At 38.9% G+C, this 24,731-nt stretch overlaps 1 protein-coding gene across 3 annotated transcripts in view; it reads left to right on the top strand.

Annotated features, from left to right (window-relative positions):
* The window catches only part of adamts17 (ADAM metallopeptidase with thrombospondin type 1 motif, 17), a 216,145-nt gene that overhangs the window by 172,409 nt on the left and 19,005 nt on the right, over positions 1-24,731 (top strand). For all 3 annotated transcript variants that reach the window (XM_073811891.1, XM_065294290.2, XM_065294289.2), the window contains 2 exons: positions 11,198-11,402; positions 18,444-18,596. In XM_073811891.1, coding sequence (XP_073667992.1) covers positions 11,198-11,402; positions 18,444-18,596 — 358 coding nt within the window. The remainder of the gene's footprint in view (positions 1-11,197; positions 11,403-18,443; positions 18,597-24,731) is intronic.

Genomic DNA, 24,731 nt, shown 5'->3' with positions numbered 1-24,731 from the left:
GGACTAAACGTAACTCTCTGTAGACTTCCACATAGGATCAATAACAATAGAGTCCCTTTACAGTAGTTTATTTCCGATTACAAGGGAAATAAATGACAAGTACATTACCTTTGTTTATATATCATATCTAACGCGTATTAAGTATTAAACTGAGCAAACGATACTGTGTGAAATATATATATATATATATATATAAATAATGTTAGCTACTGTACAGGTCCTTGAATTCTTGCCTGGCTGCCAAACCTCTCCACACAGTTGTAATCCATGCTCGTCGTCTCCCCTCCTCTTTAGCAAACGAAAACATTTTATTTTTGACATGGTATTTGTTTCAGAGATCAGTTTGGCCACTAGCCAGACTGAAATAAATACAGGGCCCTATTTTAACGATCTAAGGGCATTGTCTAATGCCGAGTTCAGACTGCATGATTTTTAAACTAGTCGGGTCTCACTGCGTGATTATCTGGGGTAGCGTTCAGTCGCTGCTGTTTCAGACTGCATGTGGATTGGCGACGGGTTTTTTTTTATACTGCATGACTTTACCGTAAGAAGAATCGCCGATAACTTTGTGCCGGTACGCAAACTACGTCTCACAACCAAACGCACACGAGTAGTGACGTGAAGGAAACAACGCGAGGTCACACTTGCAAGACCGGACCTCACGTGAGAGTGGGATTATTATAAAAAATGGTAGCTCGCAAGAAGCTTACCATACAAATTGCATGTGCGCTCATTTGCAGCAGAAAGAAGAAGAAATAAAGATTATGAAGGAGGAAATGTTTTGAGAGACTCCTCCCCGAACTTCCAGCTGCCCTGTATGTTGCCCTCTCATTGGCTGTAGGTCATCAGCGATGTTATTGTCAGTCAAAACAAATTTCACACGGCATGATTGGAATCGCCGACCGGTCCAGATATTTAGCATGCCAAATATCCCACGGGTGTCTGTGAATCGTCTGCGATTTTCTCAGAACGCGTTTTTTATAATTCACACTGTGTTATTGCGATTTGCCTGTGATTTCGTGCGTTTGTCGGCGATTTCTCAAAACCTGTCGGCGAGTCAAAATCAGGGCTAAAATCGTGCAGTCTGAACTCGGCATAAAGCTCACGGTCTAAAATGGCATTTCCGAACCCACTTTTGCTAATTTAACGATGGGAAAAATGGTTTATGCGGCAGGCGCACGCCCTAAAAGAGTGGTTCCTATTCTTGTAATGAGGGATGAGTGTGTTTTGGGCATAACGTGCTGTAAACCAATGAGAGCCTCAGCTCTCACCCCTTTAAAAGCAAGTTGCGCATGGCGCCATGCCTAAAACATATTTAGAAAGGAGAATTTGTAAACTGAAAAACTAAGAGGAGGAAGAAGACCCCCAGTTTAAGAATAATATTTAAAAAAAATTATTGCTTTTATTTGTATTGAAAAATTATTTTTTTGTATTAAAACCTTTAAAAGCCATTTTCTTTCAGTCATGAAAGTAAAAATAGGAGGCTTTTAATTGCTGCAAATTTATTGATATTGTACATAATCATTGTAATATCATAAAATAATTTGCAAATGTTCAAGAAAAGGTTTGTACTCAAAAAATACAAACAAGACATAAAGAATTAACAAATGTGCGGAGGGCCGTTTCAGCACTCGGACAGCGCCATGAGGTTTTTTTAAGCATTACTTAAAAAATTTTCTCATCTCACCATATCCACAGGTACAAAGTCATCATATACAATATATCCATGGGGTATAAAAAACATTTAAAAACAGATGCATTTGTTTAAAGCAAAGCATTTATTTACTTACCAGGCTACAGGTGAAGCAGCTCTTTACGCCTTATAATGTCTCATAATCGGTAATCATTTATGTCCAAGAGACTCAATAGTAATCTTCAATTTTTCATATTTTAAAACTTTTTTGTGCTGCTGCGCATCCATGTGCATGATAAGCAAACCCGCGCTGTCATCCCGTTTATAGGCGCATATTTCTAATGCGCTCATTAAATAACAAAAACACTATTGCACCATAGACTTTAGACTTTAGACCAGGTTTTAGTTGGTCAATGGCGTAGTCTATTTTAGTTGCCTCAAAATAGCAGCGCGCCAACAATGCGCCTGAACACACCTCGTTTTAAGACCAGAACACCCACGGTCGCAAAATTGGGCGCAAATGCATTTGCTATTTAAACAACGTGGTGCTAAACGTGAAAATGATAATTGCGCCTGGATAGAAACTAGCAAAAGACACTTGCGTCGCGCATTGCGCTGGGTGTATGATAGGGCCCACAGACCGTGTATTACTATAGTATTACTATATTAAATCTTTGAGTAAAGCCACATCCTCCAGCATAATGCCACCGTCACACTTCCATTTTTTCCATTTTTTGCAAGTTCTTCTAGAACTCTGAGAAAACGGATATGACGTTACACGGTAAGCCATTGCCTTTGAAAAAAAAATTTAAACATATTTGTTTAAATGTTAAAATATACCATCTAGTCCAGTATACAGCGACAGTGTCATCCAAGCCGCTTCTAATATATTTTTATAATCTTTCAAACAGTCCCTCCAGGATTTCATGATTTATTTTTGTGATCAAAATGAAGTTCTAATTAATTAAATAATTAAGTAAACAGTCAGTGAACAGAGAAACAAAATAAAAGAAATATGACAAATGAATATATCTTTAGGACACTGTTTGTTTTTTAATTAACATATACAGCTGTAACACAGTAGTTTTAAAAATTGTATTCAAATAATAAACCATTTAAGTTGCATAAATGTATAATTAATGTTTGAACATATGAATCAATCCTTATCCCAAACAATAAGAGAGGTGCGTTGTGTTATCCTATTTTTTTTATATTTTAGGGTCACACTTTAAAATGTTTGAAAGTAACTGACCTACAGTAATGCACAATAGCCACAAGTACAAAACTACAGTTTCCCTAAAATGCGTTATTATTATGCGTGTATGTGACTGTTCCAGTGCAAATCCCGAATGGAGAACAGTTCGGTCCTTATGCACTGACAGGCGGCATGCGCACATGTTTGCTGAGATGAGATGATAGTGGACAGATGCCTTTCTTTTGTGTCCCAAGTCCCCAACAACTTCATATAAGGAATACAAAACAGTAAATTGAAATGCATGACATTGCTTCATTGCTTCTGGAGAGAAAGATTGTTCATGGCAAAATAAAGCTAGAAATGTTCACCAAGTTGTCTACACTGTATCATGACAGAATATTAGATCATTTTATACAAATATTGAGACCTTTTTAATTTTTTGCGATGAAATAACAAATTATGCAGGATAGCAAAATAACCCAATATTTTGTTGATTTTGCGCTGTGTTCCACAATCAAGAATTTGTGAAAAACAGGAGGGACTGTTCAAAGCAGTGTTGAACAATACAGGATTGTGCGACACAGCTACTTTTAATGATTCCTCCATTTTGAATTTCATGAAAAGGTCACGTATTGTGTGACCATGGCATTATAAAAATGAACACCACCATCTAGATTTTGGCTGTGGACTTGCATAATGACGCAGATACACCAAGGCAACTACAAACATATAAACACAAATTTATAAATATGCAAAAGAGTAATGGACCTTTTGGAAGGCAGCTGCTTATGTAGGCAGTAGACAGCAAGACAATTGTGAATTTGGTTTTGGCACAGAGCCATGGCCTCTCTCTCTCTCTCTTTTTTTTCTCTCTCTAGAGCACTCGGGAGACAATATTGCACTTATGAATAATGTGTTCAACAAACTCGATTTCCCTTCGATCAAACCTGGTTCCGGGCAGGACACAAGGACACCCAAACATAATACATAACCTCTTCTGTTCCCATCATCTCTGTAAAGATGAAAAACACAAAATCATTGTTTTCTAGGAAGAATATAAATCAAAGGGATGCTGCATTGACAAAACGTGTAGTGCTATTGAAATGATAAAGGGTTGTCCCTGAAAATACACATTATGAAGTATTATCCTCTCATTAAAATAAAAGCAGGAATAAATATTTGTCTCTCTCTAACTGGCGGTTTTATGAAAGCGTTGCACTTTTCTTTGGATGCAATTCGATTATCCAGATTAATTGGCATATGTTCACTTATAGGGCCCTATCTTGCAGCCAGCGCAATTGACTTTGTCAGTGACGCATGTATCATTCGTATTTTGCACCGGCGCACAGCGGGTTTTTCCCTCCACAGATGCACGTCGGCAAACTAGGGAATGAACTTGCGCTCCCTCGGCGGTTCAGCGCAAAAAAGAGGCGTGTTCCGGCGCAAACCATCCCTGGTGCTATTTTGCAGTTTCAAAAAACAATTGCGCCACTGACCAGAAAAAAAAAGTTTAAAGTCAGTGGCGCGTTGCGCGTGGTTCATTATGCTATTTTAAGGGCGCATGCTTGACCATAATGTATAGCGTGCACAACGCGCACACAATTTGCTTATCTAATCTACACAGATGCAACAGTTTTTTTTGCAAATCATAAATTGTTACACTTAAAAATATTAATACACGAGATAAGGGGAATCATAGTGGTGAGCATTGTGGTGATAGTTTTTATTTATTGTGTGGCTGCGTTAAAAAATTCTCATGCAAATAACGATTAAAATATTTTCATAAGTTTGTTGTGTGGCTGTATTACGTTTATTTTATGTAAATAATAATTAAAATGTTTTCATAAGAAACCTTAATGTATATGAACTTGATTTGTAAGAGTACTTTGGGGTTGGACCTTGCTTGCGTTTCTTGGGTCCGATTTCAAAGCCCCCAAACCCTTTCAGCGGTGAGGGTGGACGCAGCGATGTCCTCTGCTGGCGTCAGGTCCTGAGGCAGATCCACCTCCCGTTACACGGCGTGCCCGATTTATGCTGGCAAGCTTGGGATTCCCCGTCTCCTGACATCATTGTAGTGCTTGGCGCAACGATGGGGATGCCAGCTGATGAGACTGTGGCTATTTCCTCTCACGCCTGTTTAACCTATGCTGATTTGGGCGGGTTTCTCCTATCCCCATACAAAACAACTTCTCTGTCTTTGACTGCTCTTACAAGAACGTCGGTCTCCTCGGCTGTGAACCGCTCCTGGCGTGCGCCTGGTAAATCCGTCATAATAATAGCAACCCGCCATGGAACTTGCGCCCTTGCGTTTAAAGGGAATGTTGGATAGCGTTCTGATTGGTTTATTTGACGTTACGCCCAAACCACGCCTATGAATAATGAACCTACTTCAGACCAACCTCTTATTGATTTGCGCCCGGCGCAAGAGTTATTTCTCACGCCGGTAAAATAGCAACAGCGCCCAAGATCCGCCCACAAAGTCACTTGCGCATTGCGCTTCGTACATGCGTTTCAGATCGTTAAAATAGGGCCCATAGTGTTTATTTATACACCAGAAATGTGTGTTCCTGTATGGCTAAGTGGTAGAGCATTGCATTAACAGTGCAAAAGGTCATAGGCACAGATACTGATTAAAAAATACCTTGTAATGCATTAAAAGTCACTTTGGATTTATGCCAATAGGCTTTATGCCCTACTGCACTACTTCCTGAACTTTAGTCAGCTCCTTGTTTCCTGTCTGCCATTATTGGACAAACTGATTAATCACAACAATAATCAGACACACCTGGATTAATCAGTTTGTCCAATAATGGCAGACAGGAAACAAGGAGCTGGCTGAAGTTCAGGAAGTAGTGCAGCTGGGCATAAAGTCTATTGCATAAATGCAATGTAACTGTAAGTATGAGCACCATTTGGATTTATAGATATTTTATTTTGGCAGCAAAAACCTTTACCAAACAGTTCCCGTAATCGTGGCTCAGCGTTACACACCAGTCAGGAAGAATTTGGCACCATTCCTCTTTACAAAGCTATTTCATCTCAGGAGTATTCTTGAGATGTGTGATGTTAATCACTCTGTTGACATCTGGGCCACTCCAGGTGTCTTTTCCTCTGTTGAAGCCACTCGCTGATGATTTATTCCTGTGCTTTGGGTCGTTGTCCCTTCGCATCACCCAGCTTCACTTGGCAGACAGATGGTCCCACATACTCCTGCAAACTGTCCCAATAAACATGGGAATTCATATTTTCGTTGATGATGGCATGCTGTGCTGACCCTGAAGCAGCCAAGCATCCCCAAGCCCTGATGGCCCCTTTACCATATTTGACAGCTTAGATGAGGTTTAATTGATGATGTGAGATTGTTCCTCGTTTCTACATGTTGGTTTGTTTTTCTCCCCTTAAAATTAGCTTGGGTTTCATCTGTCAACAGATCCAAATAATCCACAGTTGTTTGGTGTCCCACTATGAATGACATTTTCTACATGTTGGTTGGATTTTCTCCCCAAAACATTAGCTTTAGTTTCATCTATCAACAGATCCAAATAATCCACAGTTTTTTGGTTTCTCATTATGAATGGCATTTTCTCATGGTTTTGTGCACTTATATCAGAATCATTTTGGATAATAAAGTTTATTGTTAACTTGTAAAACACACCTGCCTATATTACATATCTTTGTCACGTCATTTTAAGTGTTTGATCACCACATTTGTGAGTGATCACTGCAAAAAAAGTATTTATATATAGTATATTCTGTTAATGTATATAGTGTATTATATGTACAGAAGCCTGCTGTAGTATAATATACTGTAGTATATGTACTGTACTATAATATACACATAAAGAATATCGGCCGATATATCGTTATCTGTGTTTTTTTACTCCCTAATATCTGTATCGGCATCGGTCCCAAAAAATGCATATCGGTCGGGCTCTACTGTAAAAACAGGCCTTGAGACTAACTTTTTTTACTGGTTCACTGGTGCGTTTCTAAGGTGCACCAGAACAAAAGTTAGGTGCACCCAAATTTTTGACTGCATCACATTTAACGCCGCAGTTTTACAAGCACCCAACCCTGTTAACCCGTACGAGGACACTGGCATCCTAAAGAGTTCTTTATTTACATTAATTCAAAGTTACTGTTAGTTTAAGTATACTAACCTCAAAGAACTATATGGCATTAAAAAGCGTTAAGACTTAAGATTCAGTTTTTGACCTTTATTTTATTCAGAAAATCCAATAGTGACAGTAATGTCTTCATTTTTTTCAGGAGTTATGAATTTGTATTTAATTTTTAAGTATGACCCTCAGTCACTGTCATTGAGAATGACATCTGTTTTATTCATACGTGACTCTAGAGGGCACTTATGACAGACTGTCTCATAACTTAATGAAGAAGACGTAGTGTCACATGGAGATCGCCACTTTATTCAATAACAGGCAAATTTAGATGTTGTGATGTTTTAAAGCATAGAGACATTAAACACGATTGAGATGTCATACGGTTTATCTGTGTTCTTCACGCTATGGTGGGTATTTTATAACAATCGAGCATAAAATAGTTCTCTAAAATAGTTTTCTATCTCATTTTGTGATCAAAAGACACACCAGATAACGCACGGTTGTTTAAAGCACTCGACTTTCGATGTTTGAAAGTAATTTGTCGTGTTGTAATGTTGGGCTGATCTACGTTACTTGTTTTTTTTTTTCACTTAAATGATTTTCTTAAAGTGTGTAAGTCTTTACTTGACTTAAGTTGAGTAATATTACAGGGCACCCATTTTTAGAAGAAGCAATAACAGTGATAAACAATTTGTCTCATGGTCTGATGAACATCAGGGCTTCCCAGCTTCATGCAAGTCAAGAGTTATTAATCTTAGCTGTACCGACATGTGAATGCATGGTTCGCATCATTCAACACTTTTTTTGGAAAGCAGATTTTTCAAAGGGCATATTCTAACCAACACCTTCAATCTTATCTTATTGTTTGGACTCCAGATGCCGATTTCTTTTTTAGTTGCGTGTGAACTTTGAAGAATGTCAACTAGATTTATATGTTTTTTGTAGAATATGAGATATAGTGTTGCTTGCCTGTGCAAATCTTCATTTTTTTAATGCCAGTCACTATGGTTTTCTGGGTGGTTGTGACTGGCCAGAGTTAAAGGGGACATATCATTCAAATATGACTTTTTGACATGCGGGTCCCCCTTGCTTCTATCAACCTAGAAAATGTGAAAAAGAACAACCCTGTAACTTAGTTTTGTCAAACCATTCTCTGCAAGTATGTGAAATTTGGCTACCCTTGTGATGGCGAGTAAGGGATCTTATTATGATAATACCGCCCCTTAATCTGCACTATCCAACCACAGCACTACCATTTAGTTACATTTTCAACAAACCACTATCATGGTAATCAGTGTTTGCATTTCATCAGCTCAGTTGCATTGAAAAGGACACACCCCAAATTTTCTGAATTCATCGGTCTGAATCTGATCTCTAAAAAAGCACAAAAATTCAATTATTTCAGCTTTTTGCTCAAAATTTGGTATTTTTAAAGAAACCTACTTATATTTTTGAGGTTACAAAAGAGAACAAATGAAGATAGGATAAAATGTTTTTTTTTCAGTTTTGTTTGAAAGCAGGGTCTGTTATTTCATTTGTTATATTGTATGTTTATATATTTGTAGAAGAAAATTTTCCTGGAAGGCATTTTGTGAAACTTTTGTGCAAGTCACAAAAATGCTGGCGGGCAACTTTAAAAAAAAAGCTGGCAGGGAATGAGTTAATGATAGATGTGTTGTACACCCTTCAGTGGTATTACAAAGCTTACAAGAGGATATTATTTCATATAACTCCAATTGTATTTAGCTGAAGAAAAGGAAGTCATATACACCTGGGATGGGATATAAGGGTGTTGATGGTATTAGCACACTGATATTATTATCCTGAAAAGCTCTTAAGCTTTCAGACCTTAGTCTAAAATAAAAATTTCCATGATTTACTTTATTAAAATTTGTTCCTGTTTTTGTGCACTGTTCAGAAAAAAAATCAAAAGAAATAAATGGTGGCCATTGTTCAGCTGATTTTTAGGGTTTTATCAGGAAGACTGGTGCAGACAGATTGCCATAGATTGCCCAGAAGCCAATAAGCCAGTCAGACTCATGTCAGGACTACAACATACCTCTCAACACAAGCTTCATGTGACCTCCACATAAAGTAATCCTGATAGCATCACATAAGAGCTTTTACGAGGTTGCTAAGTAACAACTGGCTGGCCTTTGTGCAGTTTTTTGGGCAGTCGGCTGCAACAGTCCAGCTGGAAAAGTTACATTTACAAGCTACCCAGCCGAGATAATGACCAGATTCAAATTAAGTACCACCGTAGTTAGTGGTATTAAACCTTTGAATGATACTCAGTAAATTTGATTAATGGAGACTAGAGCCCTGCCTTAAGTCTAGGCCCTGCGCTGAGACGCTTAAACCTGGCCCTTGCCCGACAGCTTATCAGCTGATAAGCAACTGATAAGCATACATACCGCGCGTTTGTGTTTGTGAGTAGAAGTCGTCTGTGCTGTTTGCTGTGACTTTTTTTTGTTAGAGAAAGCACAAACCATTTAATATTTGATATGTGAAACTTGAAATAAATCTTACCTCTGAGAAGTTAAGTAGATCTCAATCTTCTCTACGTGACACGACAGTCCTTAACCATTTCAAATCTGTTTACAAGAAAAATATATATTTACATTGTGTTGTAAAACTGATGAAATATCTTGCTTAATTCGATATGAGAGCGTATTAAAAATAAAGTCCAATCTCAAACAAGAAAAAAAATGCCACAGCTAAAAAATATCAGCTGTGACATGTCGGGCTAGGGCTGAAATGCAGGGCTTTAATGGAGATACATGGTAGTGAATACAAGTTCTTGAAAAAATAAGAAAAAATTGTAAACTTTACTTTGTAAAATAATCAATACTTTAGGACAGACATTAATTCTAATAAAAAAGGAAACTCACGTTTCTAAACATTTACTCCTTGTGTTTGACCTTTGGCATTTTTTTAATGTGTATTTTTGCTAGTCTTTTATGGTGGTGCCAGCTGTTTTGAGATAACTCATCCGTAAACAGTATGAACCTTAAAGGCATTCTAAGCGAATCGATGTGTTGATTTTTGAAATCTGTTTTCAAACAAACTGAGCGTAGTTAACTCCTCCCCCTCCCCCTCCCTTCCGTGCTTTCATGAACGCGCCCAAACCCAACCCCCAAATCCTTCTTGTCATTTATTGGCTGGAACACTTTGTTTCTTGGTCCAGGTTTGGCCACTGTGTTTATATTGAAGTTTGTAGAGCCTGGGCTGTCTAAAGAGATTGCGGTTTTTTACAGTTTGATCAGCGGACAGGCAGCAAGCAGATAGTAAGGAGATGTTTGCTGTATGTAACAAAAAATGTTTTATGGTCTAAAACGCGTGAATTCGCTTAGAGCGCCTTTAACTAAAAAAACTTAAGCTGGGTATTTTATATCAGCCAGGCTAATTTTTCCACTTTGAACGATTGAGTCCTGGACAAAATTATCCAACAAATTTGGGGGGCGGTTTCCCGGACAGGGATTAGACTAGTCCTAGACTAAAATAAATGTTAGAGGTGTTCAAACTGAAAACAACTTGCAGTGACGTATCTTAAAATACATGTGTGCATTTTGAGGCAAAACAAAGAGCACTAAAGTTATGTTTTTTGTAAAGCCGGGAATACACTGCACGATTTTTGCCCTCCTATAAGATCATTACCTTATCACACTGTGCGACATGTATCGTTTAAACTCGGGTACGAGAGGCATGTAGACTGTACGACGATGACACGTAAGCTTCGGCGTCAGCGTCACACATTGCGCAACGTCACCAGCATGCGCTCGTGGTAAACAAATATCGGCGCGCAGGTCGTTGCAGCAAACACACTGTGCGGTGATCATGCTGAATTTCTGACACTGTCAGAAAACTATCGTAGGCTATCTTTGGATGCAAGACCGGGAAAACGGCACTCTTTGAACCTCTCTCATTGTATGACATAGGACCACCGATGAAGAGCCATGATCACAGAAATCGCAACGATTGTTTCACGATGGCAATCTTTCGTTTGGGACAACCAATAATCGTGCAGTGTATCCTGGGCTTAAGACATTTTTGTTAAAACTAGTTATATAGGCCTAGTCCTGGGTTAAGCGAATCCTTGTCTGGGAAAATGCCCCCTAATGTTTGGCTATTCAAGACTACTGTAGCTGTATCTTAATCCTTTACTCCAGATATTTCAATGTATTGAGAAGGGTTTGACCCATGTCTTAAACTGTTGTATTAATGTCTGTCTCTCTTTCGTGCTCTCAGGTGGGTCACTGGTGACTGGGGGCAGTGTTCAGCAACTTGCGGTAAAGGTCTGCAGGAGCGGGAAGTTGGCTGCGTATACCAGCTGCAGAATGGCACGTACATTCACACCAGAGACCTGTACTGCGTCAGCTCCAAACCAGCCGGCGTACAACACTGTGAGGGTCGAGACTGTCTAACCGTTTGGGAGGCCTCCGAGTGGTCCAAGGTTTGTGCATAACATTCAAATTTAGTGAAAGTGACGTAATGACCAATGTATGGTTATATACCATATATACTATACTTTACTGGAATAATTATTTTTCAGACAACTTTTAACTTGTACTACTTACATTTTTATGCAACTATCTGTACTTTCTACTCATTACATTTAAAGTGCCCATCTTATGACTGCTTTTCCACAAGTTATATAGGTGTATGAGTTCCATAAAGCATGTTTCAAAAGTTGTTTGCTCGAAATAGCTTGTAGGAAAAGATTGTTACCCATCTCTAGTAGCCTCTGTTTCAGAGCAGTTCAGATTGTGCCGTTTTAAGCTAGTCTTACATATTTATGAGCTGCTGCTCCTTTGATCACGCCCCACTACTAACGTCATGTGCCCGTGCGCATGCTCAGTGGTATCGTGAGCAGTACAGACCATACTGTGTTATTATTTTATATATTATTATTATTATTAACGGTTTATGTTGCCAACAGACAAATCATGCAGAAAAGTATCACTAATAAGTACACTACAGGAGAAGAAACTCATGACACACAATGATTCCAGAGTAAATTGTGATGTTACGTTAACAGTCACAACAATAAACTTGTTTTCCCTGGACAATGCTAACATATTCCCATTATAAAACATTTTCATGTGCATTATTTTCGCAAATTACAGAAATTAAGACCCGGCGGGGGGTGTATACTGCTTGTGGACCGCGTGCTATTTGCTAGAAGCTAGCGGGAGGTCCGGACCGACCGTGTATATATCTAAGCGGACCGTAAAGTTATTAAGAGGCTCGCCTCGTCAGAAAAGCCGGGGCGTACGGTCTCGGTTAGTTTGGCAAAAAGCTTTTAGCTCTAGCATCATAAATGTAGTATTTTGTGACAGAAGATGACAACATGCAAAATATAACGTGACTTCTTACCTTTTGTGATGAAACAACGCGATCGCGAATCGAATCCAGTCTGTTTCAGATGTGTGAATGATCCATGAAAGTCCAATAAAATACATCCAATTACCATTTTTGTCCACAAATGCTTATAATCCGTGAAATATAGATACATAGTCTGTTGTTTACATCAGATTTCGCATGAAGGTCTTATCGCCTACAATCTGAGGACTGTTTGCGTCGTAACATAGTGTATATAAGATTACTCCGGGTTCCAATAACCACGCGTTAAAACTTTGTTTTTAAAAGTAGGTGGGAGTATAATCCATAATATCCAAATAGCGCTGTTATTTCCGTGAGAGATGATAACAGCACAGAGGGTCTCATTCAAGTGACTGCTCTATGCTCTCTAGCTACCTCAAACTGAATGTGACGAAACTTTTTGTTACGTCACAACGGAGCTGAGTTTGAACTCCCGCAATCTGAGACTCAAGGCAGAGGACATTCAGAAACCTGTATCTCACTCAAAACAGCATGGATGGATTTTTTTCCAAGTTTGTATGCGTGTGGGAGCATCAGAGACACAAAATAACACCCCAAAACCCAGAAAAAGTGAGTTTTTCATAATACGGGCACTTTAAAAAATAGCCTTGTTACTCCTATTTCACATTGGCTTGTTATTGTTAAAAAATCACCTATCCAGATAATTCACGCCATCTGGATAGAGTAAATTTGATTGTGGTTGGATGAGAAGTATAAACATATACCATACCGACACCCTATTGCAGGGCTATTCATTTTACCCTGGAGGGCCGAGCACTGCATAGTTTAGCTCCAACCCTAATCAAACTTAACCACCTGTGATTGTCTAGTGATCAACATTCATTGCCCGCTAGGATTTGCCCTGACCAAGGGTTCCCTCAGTATGAACGCTTTAGTGCACACCTGGCCACGTCACCTGAAGAAATATGCCTTCCCCGAGTGAGCCTCATTGCTTAAGTTCTGAGGAAGACCAGGGTAGAGGAGCAACAGGCGCTTGTGTTTGTGCCTCTTTGGCCCAATTAGACCTAGTTTTCGGAGCTCTCACTTCTATTAACCGCTCCTCCCTGGCGGTCCCTCTGAGGCAGGACCTTCTTAAAGGGTAGGGCACGATCTGGCACCCATTGTCAGGCCTCTGAATATCTGGCTCTTAGATGGGACGAAGACGTTTTAGCTGGCCTTTCGCCAGCTGTGGCTGAGACAATCGCCCAAGTTAGAGCCCCCTCTACTAGGTGGCTCTGTGCCCTTTAATGGCATCTTTTCTCATACTAATGGTGCGAGGTGTGCAGTGAGTTTTGCCTCTTTTTTTGTGTGAATTAGATAGCGCTTACCAGTTTTCTCTCAGTACCCTGCAGATGCTGATATTATCTTCTTGAAATGCACTGCTGGTGATACTGGTATAGGGTCTACTTCTCCTCCTTTCTGACGAGGACCCCCTTGCACTTTACTAGGAGGTTGTGATGTCATTAAGCGTTCAATATGGCATGTGCTGACCTGCCTGTACCAGCTTTATGGACAACAAGACAGGGAGCAGCGCTGTGGCGCTCCATAAGGACCCCTATTGTCATCATATACACAACGGTGAGTGGATGACAGAAAGGAAACAGAAAGGAAACATCTTTGTTATGACTGTAACCATGGGAATGAGATGTTGTGTCCTCCGTGTCACAAGGCTGCCCCACGCCGTTGATGCAAGCCGTGATCGAGCTCCTCAGAGTAAGGTCATGCTGGTGCATCACAAGGCTAGTGCAAGACCAGAAGTTGTGGATGAGAAGCACTTATTTTTAATTTTTTTGCCAAAAATGATGATTGATTTGCTAGATAAGACCCTTATACCTCGGTTGGGATTGTTTAGAGCAGGGGTCTTCAACGTTTTTTGGGTCGGGGACCCCTTAGATGAGAAAGGCATGGAGCAGGGACCCCCTGATACTAAATGTGTAAAACTGATATTTAAGTAATCAGTAAGGTACGAGAGGCTGCCTTTTCGTATTAGGCACAACGCAAAGTGGAGTAAAGTACAACTGATGACCAATCAGAATCAAGGACTGGAGCTGTTTTATAAATAGAAACAAACCATATTGTCACACAGCCATACTATATTAAAACAGTACATTGGCACTATTATGCTACTGTTGTACATGCATAATTTTTTTGTTAAAGTAGATTTAGTTTTTATATGAATAATAATAATAATATGAATATAATAATACTAATATAATATTATTTTAAGGTATTTGCAGTGTAATAGATTTTCATTTTACTGTGAATTTACCTGAACTTGGGCTTTCAGTTTATAAAGATGACAGACCATGGTGAACAAAGACTGTCTATTCTGGTGGGGATAGAGGTTGTGCTACTTTATAATTCAGAGGTTTGTTGCCCTTTCTTGTGTATCGTCATTGTCACGAGTTTGACTAACGCAGGTTTATTTTTTGCATTGCTTAATATCAGACTCAGGAGAAAACATGCATTGAGTCCGCGCACATCTCTTTGGGGCAACTTTTTGAGAGGCGGATTTCAACCTGACTATGAATCTTGCACAAAGCACCATCACGGAGCGCGTTTCATACATTTTTAAATGCGAGCGATAGTTTGTCAAAGTTTATAATGCAGACGCGGTGTGGTGTCATTTGCCTGTTGAGTTTGCGCTTTAAATCTGAACCGCGTGAAACAGCCGTCCAAGTTCAGAAATATAACTTAGATGAGACAATGTCGCACTGATTCTAAAATAACTTTCTGAAAGAAAGTCACACATACCTATAAGGTTTACCTGTTTTATGATGCCTTTTCTGTCGCTACTGCTGCTTCCTGAGTGTACATTATAATCTTCAGATATTTTATTTTGGTCCGCTTGCTAAACTGAACGCGCGCCTTCGCGGCTTTAGCAAAAAATAGCTTGTGGTGAAACATCATTTGGCGGACCCCCTGCAGTTCCCCCGGTTGAAGACCCATGGTTTAGAGCCCTTTCAAACTGGATTGAAACTACAATTTTAAACTGCACTGAAACTGTCAGCTGTTAAGGTCCACTAAAGTCTAGTATATGAAGAAAAACCCTGGAACATTTTTCTATAAAAAGTTAATTTCTTCTCAACTGAACAAAGAAAGACATAAACATCTTGGATGACATGGGATGAGTAAATTATCAGATTTTTTTATGAAAGTGGAATATTCTAATTTAATGCTAATAACCCATGAATATGTGACCAGTCACGGAAAGTAGGGACACAAGTCGGATCTGGGCATTTTGAGTTATTCACAGATTCTGAAAGTGCAGTTTCTAAGCTTTCCAACGATGTGTAACACATGGAAATCTGATAAGATTTGGAGAAGTTGTGGCCATTTGAATATAGGAACTCAGAAATACTCAAACCGAGAAAATCGAGACGAAAGGGACTCTTCTTTTCAGCTGGGGGAGACAATAGGGCTCATTTACATCTCATTTAGCTAAGCCATGCCCCCTGTAAAACCCTTTTTGAGATGTTCTAGCATCATACGTAGTATTTTATGACCAAATGACAACCCGCAAAAATAAACATGACTCTTTTACCTTTGTGGGGATCACAAGTCGAATCCAGTCTGTTTCAGATTATCCAATAACCATATTTGTCCACAAATGCGTATAATCCGTGAAATGTAGATGTATAGTCTATTGTTTACATCAGATTTCGCATGAATGTCTGGTAATACAATATAATATATAATCTGAAGACTATTTAAATCGTAACATGTAAGGGTATATGAGCTTACACTTCGTTAAACACATGAACCCGCCTTCAAAGTTTGTATTTAAAATAGGGAAGTAGTATAATAGATCATCCAAACAGCGCCGTCGAAAACGTGACATCCTTTAGAGAGGTTACCAATGGCTCGCTCGTTCCTCCATCAGCCAATGACTTCATGGAAAATATTGATAGACAAAACATGTAGCCAATTATATGAAGAATACAACGATATCTGTGTAACTTCTGTGTGTTTGGACTCATGCTGCGCTGCAAGAACTGACATACAGATGACGTCAAAGTACCGCGAGAGCGAGTCTACATTAAACTACTCCGTAAGATTTCTTGAAGAGCTCTCGCGGTACTTTGACGTCATCCGACTGCGGCGCCGCATAAAGTCAGTGACGCGGCTGACGTACGATGCGGCTGACTGTTATTTGTTCCGCCCCAGCTTCTTTTATTTTTCTTTTGTTTTGTGCGCCCGAGCTTTACAGTCTGGGGAGACGCAGGCTATAAGTTTGAAAAAAAAAAAAACTTAGCAAACATGTCTGAGGAACAGGGCAGCCGCGTCACTACAGTCACGTGACTTCACGCTCGAGCCGGAAGAGAAGACAATGCTGAATAAAGTCGTAATTCTGCTATTTTTGGACCAAACTGTATTTTCGATGCATCAACACAATCTTACTGACCCACTGATGTCACATGGACTACTTTGATGATGTTTTTATTAACTTTCTGGACATGGAAACCATACATAGATTTTCAATGAAGGGTAAAGCTCTCGGACTAAATCTAACGATAAAACATCTTAAACTGTGTTCCGAAGATGAACGGAGGTCTTCCGAGTTTAGAACGACATAAGGGTGAGTCATTACTTACATTATTGTCATTTTTGGGCGAACTATCCTTATTTAGTAGTCACGCTGTTCCCTTTGGGGGCGGAGGCGAAAACACAAGCTTATACAGTATGTAAATATACACACAGACAATGACGCCCCCCGCTGCACGCTAGAATCTCCGGAAAAACAAGCCTATTTTAACCGCAAAATGTACGCTTTTAAATATACAAAAACTGCTATCTCAAACATGGAGAGGCTTCTTCGTGATCTCAACTAACAGATTCTGCAATAAAACGAAAATCACAAATTTCGAAAAAAAAACTTTGTTTCTCATTTTCTCGAAACTTGTGCTGTCGACTTGAGTCCCTGGTTTCCGTGACGGGTCACATATCAAATTAATGGTCATAACCCAGTAATTTTGAGAGAATTTTTTCTAAATATGTCGGTTCAAGCGCAATGAAACGTAAACTCTGTATTTGGGCACTGTATAAACTATTTGTGTGTATTTGAACGCTTTCTGAAGCCTTTCAATGCGGCTTTCCTTCGGATGTGTGCTTCTCAAACGGCACGAGTAGGGCATTGAAATCTCTTTCACGTCATTGCTTGAATTTTTTATTGGCAAGGCCTGAAAAAGTGCAGTTATAATTTTGCAGCACTTCCCTGATCAGGCAAGGGGCAGTTCTGTCCTGAGCATCATTCACACTGACCCCAGCCCTGCATATCATGGAAAACAGGATAGTTCTTAAAAGACTGAGCCATTCAACTACAGGGGTATTCTTCTAACTGTCCTGTATGTATCTAGAGGCTCTAGAATGACCGATTCAACACTGGATTCAGCATTGAAATCATTTGGAGCATAGTATGTCGATATATTATTTAGGCCTATATTTTGTATTATTGCCTTTGGAATGTGCTGCAAGATTTGCATATTCAATTTGCATATTGCTCTATAAAAATGTTTTTGATACTGCTCTGATACTGCTCCAATTTGGAAAGGCCCAGTCAAGGGACTAATGGTGGTTTTGATGGATCACCATAATTTGACTACAAGACTGTAGTTATTAATCAAAACACATCATTATGCCACTCATTGCAATTAAGCTACTGAGGCAACCAAAGATTCAACCTGCTAGATGTAGAAACTTTGAATAGGTGGTGCTTGAAAGTTCAATCAAAAAAGTTTCTGAAAAGTTTGAGGGACACGATTATATTGCGGCGTCAGAAGAGCCTATGGGATGTGTTTGATTGTGTCTGTGAGACTTTGGCCTGGCCTGCGGGGGGCACTGTGGCTGTTTTTCTATGTCTATGTCTTTTTCAGCTCATCATATTGGTGTTATAAGCACTTAATTAGAGTGGATTCAGCCAGCGTAGAGAAGCTTTAATGGGACTCTGCAGGAGTTCGGTTTTAATGACCACGAGTTGTCCCGTTTTCATCTCTTGTTTACGACTTTATATTTCTCCATCCTTTGCTTTTTCACGCAATTGCTCACTTGCTCTCTCATTTGCTATGTGTTATATTGTCACTCACTGAATGACCCCCCCCCCCCTCTCTTTCAGTGCTCCTCTGAATGTGGTCGAGGCATCAGGAAGAGGACGGTGACCTGCAGAAATCCTCAGGGCCTTTGTGATCCTGCATCTTGCCCTCCAAAAGAGGAGACCTGTGAGGATCACACCAAATGTTATGAGTGGAAGACCGGTGAATGGTCTAAGGTAAGATTTACACGATACCTGAGCTAATGAATTTTCTTTCAGAATTTCAAAAAACATCCCAAAGATGCTTTGTTGGACTGAGATCTAGTGACTCTGGAAGCATTTTGAGTATGGTGGACTAATTGTCATGTTTAACCCTCTGGGGTCTAAGGGGTTTTTAGGGCCCTGGAGAAGTTTTGACCTGCCCTGACATTTGTGCTTTTTTCAGTTGCTTAAAAACATAGTAATGGCAAAAGTCTTATAACACTGCATTCAGCACAAACTGGGTTACTATATTATATGATTAACATGTATGTACATGTTTGTATTTTTGATAGAAAAATGTTTATGCATGGTTTTTGAAAAAGAAAAAAATTGAGGTGACTGATATAACTCCACAAAACTCATTCTAAACATGTTTTCCCAAGACTTTTCAAAACAGGATCTAGTAGTCTAGAGTTTTTTCTTTAAAATGATGTGAAAATCATTCTGCTTACTCCTTCACATAACACAATATATTGATTTACAATTTCAACGTCACTTTTTGGTTAGGAAGGCAATATGCAAGGAGGCTGGAAGCTCTTGAATAATCTGTGATTGACAGCTGAAGAACAAAACAATTGCATAATGAGCTGCATAATGAGCCTTTAGGCAGGAATGTGAAGATGCCATTATTGTTACGTGTTTGTTTGTGAAAGCAACACAAAAGAAATGCCTTCACATGCATGATCCTGTGTTAAATAAACTTACTGTGCAGAGATATACGCGAATAAACTGGGTTTTAGATGTGTTTAGATGCGTCTTAAGACAAAGTGCGTCAAATATGAGGCATTGTGTGTTTGTGTTTGTGTGTGCGTTTGGCCGTTGATCGCGTCTGACGGAAGCACAAAGAAAACATGGGCGCATGGAGATAACTTTTATTTACTAGGCGAGAGTAACCAAGTAGATGTGATGTTTGCAATCCTCTTTTATAAGAATACCAAACAGCACGTCAAATGAGGCATCGTGTCTTTGTGTGTGCATTTGGACATTGCGTCACACAGACTAAGCACACACACTTGCATCTTTTATAAGAATATCACAAAGCGCGTCAAATATGAGGCATCGTGTGTTTGTGTGTGAGTCTGGACATCGACCCCATCACACTGACGAAGCACACGCACTCGCGTCTGTCTGGAGATTTAGGCGCGAGTAAACAGTTATGTGATGTGTGCAATCGCATTTTTTTATAATTATACCACAAAGCGCTTCAAATATGAGGCATTGTGTGTTTGTGTGTGCGTTTGGACGTCGATCGAGTCACACTCGCGTCTGGAGATAACTTTAGTTACAGTCGCGAGTAAACAAGTAGATGTCATGTTTCCAGCACTCGGATTAAAACTCAACACAGCAGTGAATGGCTGCAGAGACGGAATGTCCATTGACTGTGGGGTTGACTAATGAATATGGATGATCTCTGCTCTTCTCTTCAATGGAGTGGGGCGTGGCTCATTATAGATAATGAAGCAACAGAAGAAAGACGGTACATATCTCTCTTCTAATACAGTTAACAACGAATTACAATATTTGTTTTTCGATTTCACTTACATCTTCCAAAAGTAGACATTCCAAGCATTATGTAGACATTTATCTTTTGTTTGTATGACAAGTATTCGTTAAGTTACAGTTCATTTTTCTGACGTGTTTCTGAAAGGAATTTACTGAGGGAGAGAGAACAAAACGCGCATTATGTTTATTTTCTTAATTTTGCGAAAAGCACAACATGCTGTTTTTATTGGGAGTGGACAGAAAAAAACTAGACAATTTAACGTTTTAAATGATGTATAAGTCATATCTGTATGTCCAAAATCAGCAGAGTTATCTAAGTCTCTTTAGGGAGTGATTGAAAAATAAAGAGTTTGCGGCGCCCGCGCCGCAGCCGACCCCAGAGTGTTAACAAACAAGATTGAGATGATTTGAGCTTTGTGACATGGTTCATTATCCTGCTAGAAGTAGCCATCAGACAATGGTACACTGTGGTCATAAAGGGATTGACATGGTCAGTAACAATACTTGGGTATGCTTGCCGGAAGTGGCCATGCACAAAGTTGACAAGTTCCGCCCACGAAACACGGAAGCGTAATAATCCCCTATACAGTGGTCTCAAACTCCCGGCCCGCGGGCCATTTGCGGCCCGCCCTCCCTCTCTCTGCGGCCCGCGTCACCTTTCAAAAATATAACATAATCTGGCCGAATATATAACGAAGTATAAAATATTATTATGTAGCTTACTATTCAATTACACATAGAGCAGTATTATTTTTTTTGTCAAACTAGCTTGTGTAACATTGACTACCCATTCAAAATGTATGTGATCACTTTCACTTATTAATATTTTTCTACATAATAATAGAAAATTAATTAAAACTGAAATAACAAAAAACATAATGAAGTCAATACTATGACTGAAAACAGTCCAAAATAAATCAAAACAGAAACACTTACTGGTGGTAATTTTTTTATAATAGTTTATAAATCTATACAGGAATTAAATTTGTTAGTTTAGTGCAAGGTTTTAATAGGTCTTAATTTTAAGATTATTTAAGATAAGGTTAAGAAAAGATTTACTTACTTTTATAAAATAATGTATTTTAAAAAGATAAAACCACTGCTTATATATTTTCAAGTATTATTATACATTAAATAATTGAAAATAAACATGACATTTACAGAAATATAGTACTTTTCTTAACGTTAAAATAGCTTTGCGGCCCCCCAATAAAATGTCTGTTTTAGAAATGGTCCCAAGCCAGTTTGAGTTTGAGACCCCTTTCCTATAAAATATTACCCCTTACACTATCACACCACCAGCCTGAACCATTAATACTAGGCAGGATGGATCCATGCTTCATGTTTTATGTAATAAATTATAACCCTACCATCTGAATGTCGCAGCTATAATCAAGACTTATCAGTCCAGGCAATATTCTGTTTTCCAATTTTGCTGAGCCTGTGTGAATTGTAGCTTCAGTTTTCTGTTCTTAGCTGACAGGAGTGGCACCCGTACTCTCAGAAATAAAGGTACAAAACTGTACCTTTTCTGTCACTGGGGCTGTACCCTTTCAAAAAATACAACTTTACACCAAAGGATTTAATTTTTCATTTCAAAAATACATATAAGTATTTCAAAGGTACATATTGGTACTAAATGTTTACATATCTGTAACTAATGGTCCATACAATTACCTACTTAAAGGGTGCTACCTCACTGACAGCTAGGGTACATATTTTGACTTTTTTTTAACAATGTAGGTTCTAAAGGTCTGGTAATCTACCCAAAATTGTATTCTGTTTTTTATTCATGTAAAGGTACCAAACGGAAACTTGGGGTACACCCCCAGTGACAGTAAAGGTACAGTTTTGTACCTTTATTTCTGACAGTGTGGTGTGTTCTCGTGCTGCTTTAAGGTTTGACATGTTGTGTGTTCGGAGATGATTTTCTGCATACCTTGGTTGCAGCAAGGGATTGTTTGAGTTATTGTTGCCTTTCTATCATCTCAAACCAGTCTGCCCAATATTCAGACCTCTGACATCAACAAGACTTTTTTGTTCACACAATCGGAGCTTACTGGATATTTTCTCTTTTTCAGACCATTCTCTATAAACCCTAGAGATGGTTGGGGTGTGAAAATCCCAGTAGATCAGTAGTTTTTGAAATACTCAAACCCGACCGTCTGGCACCGACAACCATGCTATGTTCAGAGTCACCTAAATCCTCTTTCTTCTCCATTCTGATGTTTGAGTCGAACTTTAACAAGTCGTCTTCACCACATCTAGATACCTAAATGAATTGAGATACTGCCATATGATTGGCTGATTAGCAATTTGTGTTAACAAGCAATTAAAAAGCATCCAATAAAGTGTCCACTAAGTGTATTTTAACCACACAGATCTATAATTTTTAATTTATCATACACAAACATCTGTTTACTGTGTGCTGAACAGCAGATATTTTTAGGTATTTAGTTTGTCATTATGTTCAAGTTAAGCCGCCACGCAAAATGTCAAGTTTGTCATTGCTGTAATGTCAAATGAATCAAACCAGTAACATAACTTATTAATTTGAAACTGAATGAGATCCTGCTGCCATACAACCACTGGCACAGACTTTTTACTAGATTAGTTGGATTTCTTCCTATACCCCAGCCACACAAAACATGTTTCTTGAGAGCATAATGTTTAAAAATGATATTATTTGAGCAGGGTGAAGTGTTTTAATGTAATAAGTCAATCAAATGTTATTAAGCTTATGTGCATGTCTTAGAAAACATAATGGATGGATACATGAGACATCCTCTTATGTTCTGTACATACTGGAGATGTATATTTAGGCTGTTTCTCAATATGCGTTCTTTATCGATCTTGCGTCCTTCTGAACCTCGCTTTATGCATCATTAACTGTCGAAGTTCAATTCCAATTCTCAAGAACGCAAGTACAGAAAATACACGGATGTGTTCTTGATATCAAAGATGCAGCGAGTGCAGACTTGTGCTGCGTTCGAAACCGCCTACTTCATACTATATAGTACGCGAAAAGCAATAGGCGAGTCAAGTAGTATTTCTGAATACATAGTATTCGAAATACAGTATGCGAAAAGTACCCGGATGACCTACTACTTCCGGTTAGATTTTGCAGTGTGCATACAATGGACACTTCACTATCCCATGATGCCCCGGGAGAGGAGTTATAAAACGAAGAAGAAGAGGTATGCGGCTGTTTTCGCGCTGGAATGACATGACGACGACGTATGTCACGTGATGTAGCAACATGGCGGATGTAGTATGTCTGAATCTCATTCATACTACTAGGATTCATACTATACAGTACCTACTGTTTTAACGGCAAGTAAGTAGGTACTTCATCTTATTCAGTACCTACTGTACAGTATGCGGTTTCGGACGCAGCCTTGGACGCTGAAATCGCTTTACACCCCATAAGTCATTGCGGCAAAACAATGGCGTAGGTCAGGTGACCAACAGGAAGATCGCACATATCTCAATTCTCACAAGTGCATTCTGTGTTCTCGCGATCTTCAGGCAAGGTCGCCTGGCAAGACCGATCTCCACGAGAACACAAGTCTATTCTTTGTGTTCTTAGAATTGAGAAACAGCCTTAGTTTATAAAATATTGTATTGTTGCAGTATATTGGTGTTTTAACTCTTTCCCTGCCATTTATGAGTTATTCCCTGCCAATGAAGCTTCCCTGACTAGTTTTTACGGTAATTTATAATTCCGCTATTATCCACTAGGGGGCGCTCTTACACCACTTATAAATAGCTAACGCATCAACTAATTTAACAACATAGAAAACTCTGTGTACTCTCTGGACGTCTATTCCTCACAGCCTTTGTTTAAAATCAACATGGCGGCAGACGTAATAAGCCGTATTCGAACGCTAATAAAATGTATATCTTGAATGCATTGTAAACTGTGTCTACCAAATACATGAATTTAAAACAAATGTAATTAAACTTAAACTACTCACTTAAATGATGTTACTAAATACTCATTGTTTGAGTATACAGGTGTTCAGGTATCCAACAGCAGTTGCGATTATTCAACTAAATTTTGAAATACTGAAGTCACACAGACGTTATGACGTATTTCTGTTTTCTTGTCATGCCTTTACATTCATTTTCTGTAAGGCAATCTTACTGTCAAATATCAAATTTCTGTGACTGCACTAAAAAATTTTTGGCAGCAAACACAATACTCTTCAAATAAATATGTCAAACATAGATTTGAGGACAAAAAGTTTTCCAGAACAAAAACAGCATATTTTGTATGTTTATTCAGCATATCGATGCATCTCATCTATTCAGATAGACCAACCGCTAGTCTCCCTGTTGGGACCCTGCTGCGTTATTTATTTTTGAGATAACCTTGAAGGCCTCCCCTGGGTTAAACTCTAGCCACATTACAGCAAGTCACGATCGCTTCACAGATCGTTTATGGGAATACCCATGGGAGCCAAATATCTCTACATTGTATTTTAGCGTTGATTTTGTACCAAATAGCTGGAATTTTTGAAATCCCTAGGCCAAGAATTTTTTCTGTCTTGAATGAAAGATAGAAAACGACAACAAATCGGAACATGTTTGATGTTTAATATGCAG

Source organism: Paramisgurnus dabryanus, chromosome 2, assembly GCF_030506205.2.
Source record: "Paramisgurnus dabryanus chromosome 2, PD_genome_1.1, whole genome shotgun sequence".
NCBI classification, from domain to species: Eukaryota; Metazoa; Chordata; class Actinopteri; order Cypriniformes; family Cobitidae; genus Paramisgurnus; species Paramisgurnus dabryanus.
The sequence above is the reverse complement of the archived record's forward strand: the minus strand, read 5'-3'. Positions and strand labels throughout refer to the sequence as shown.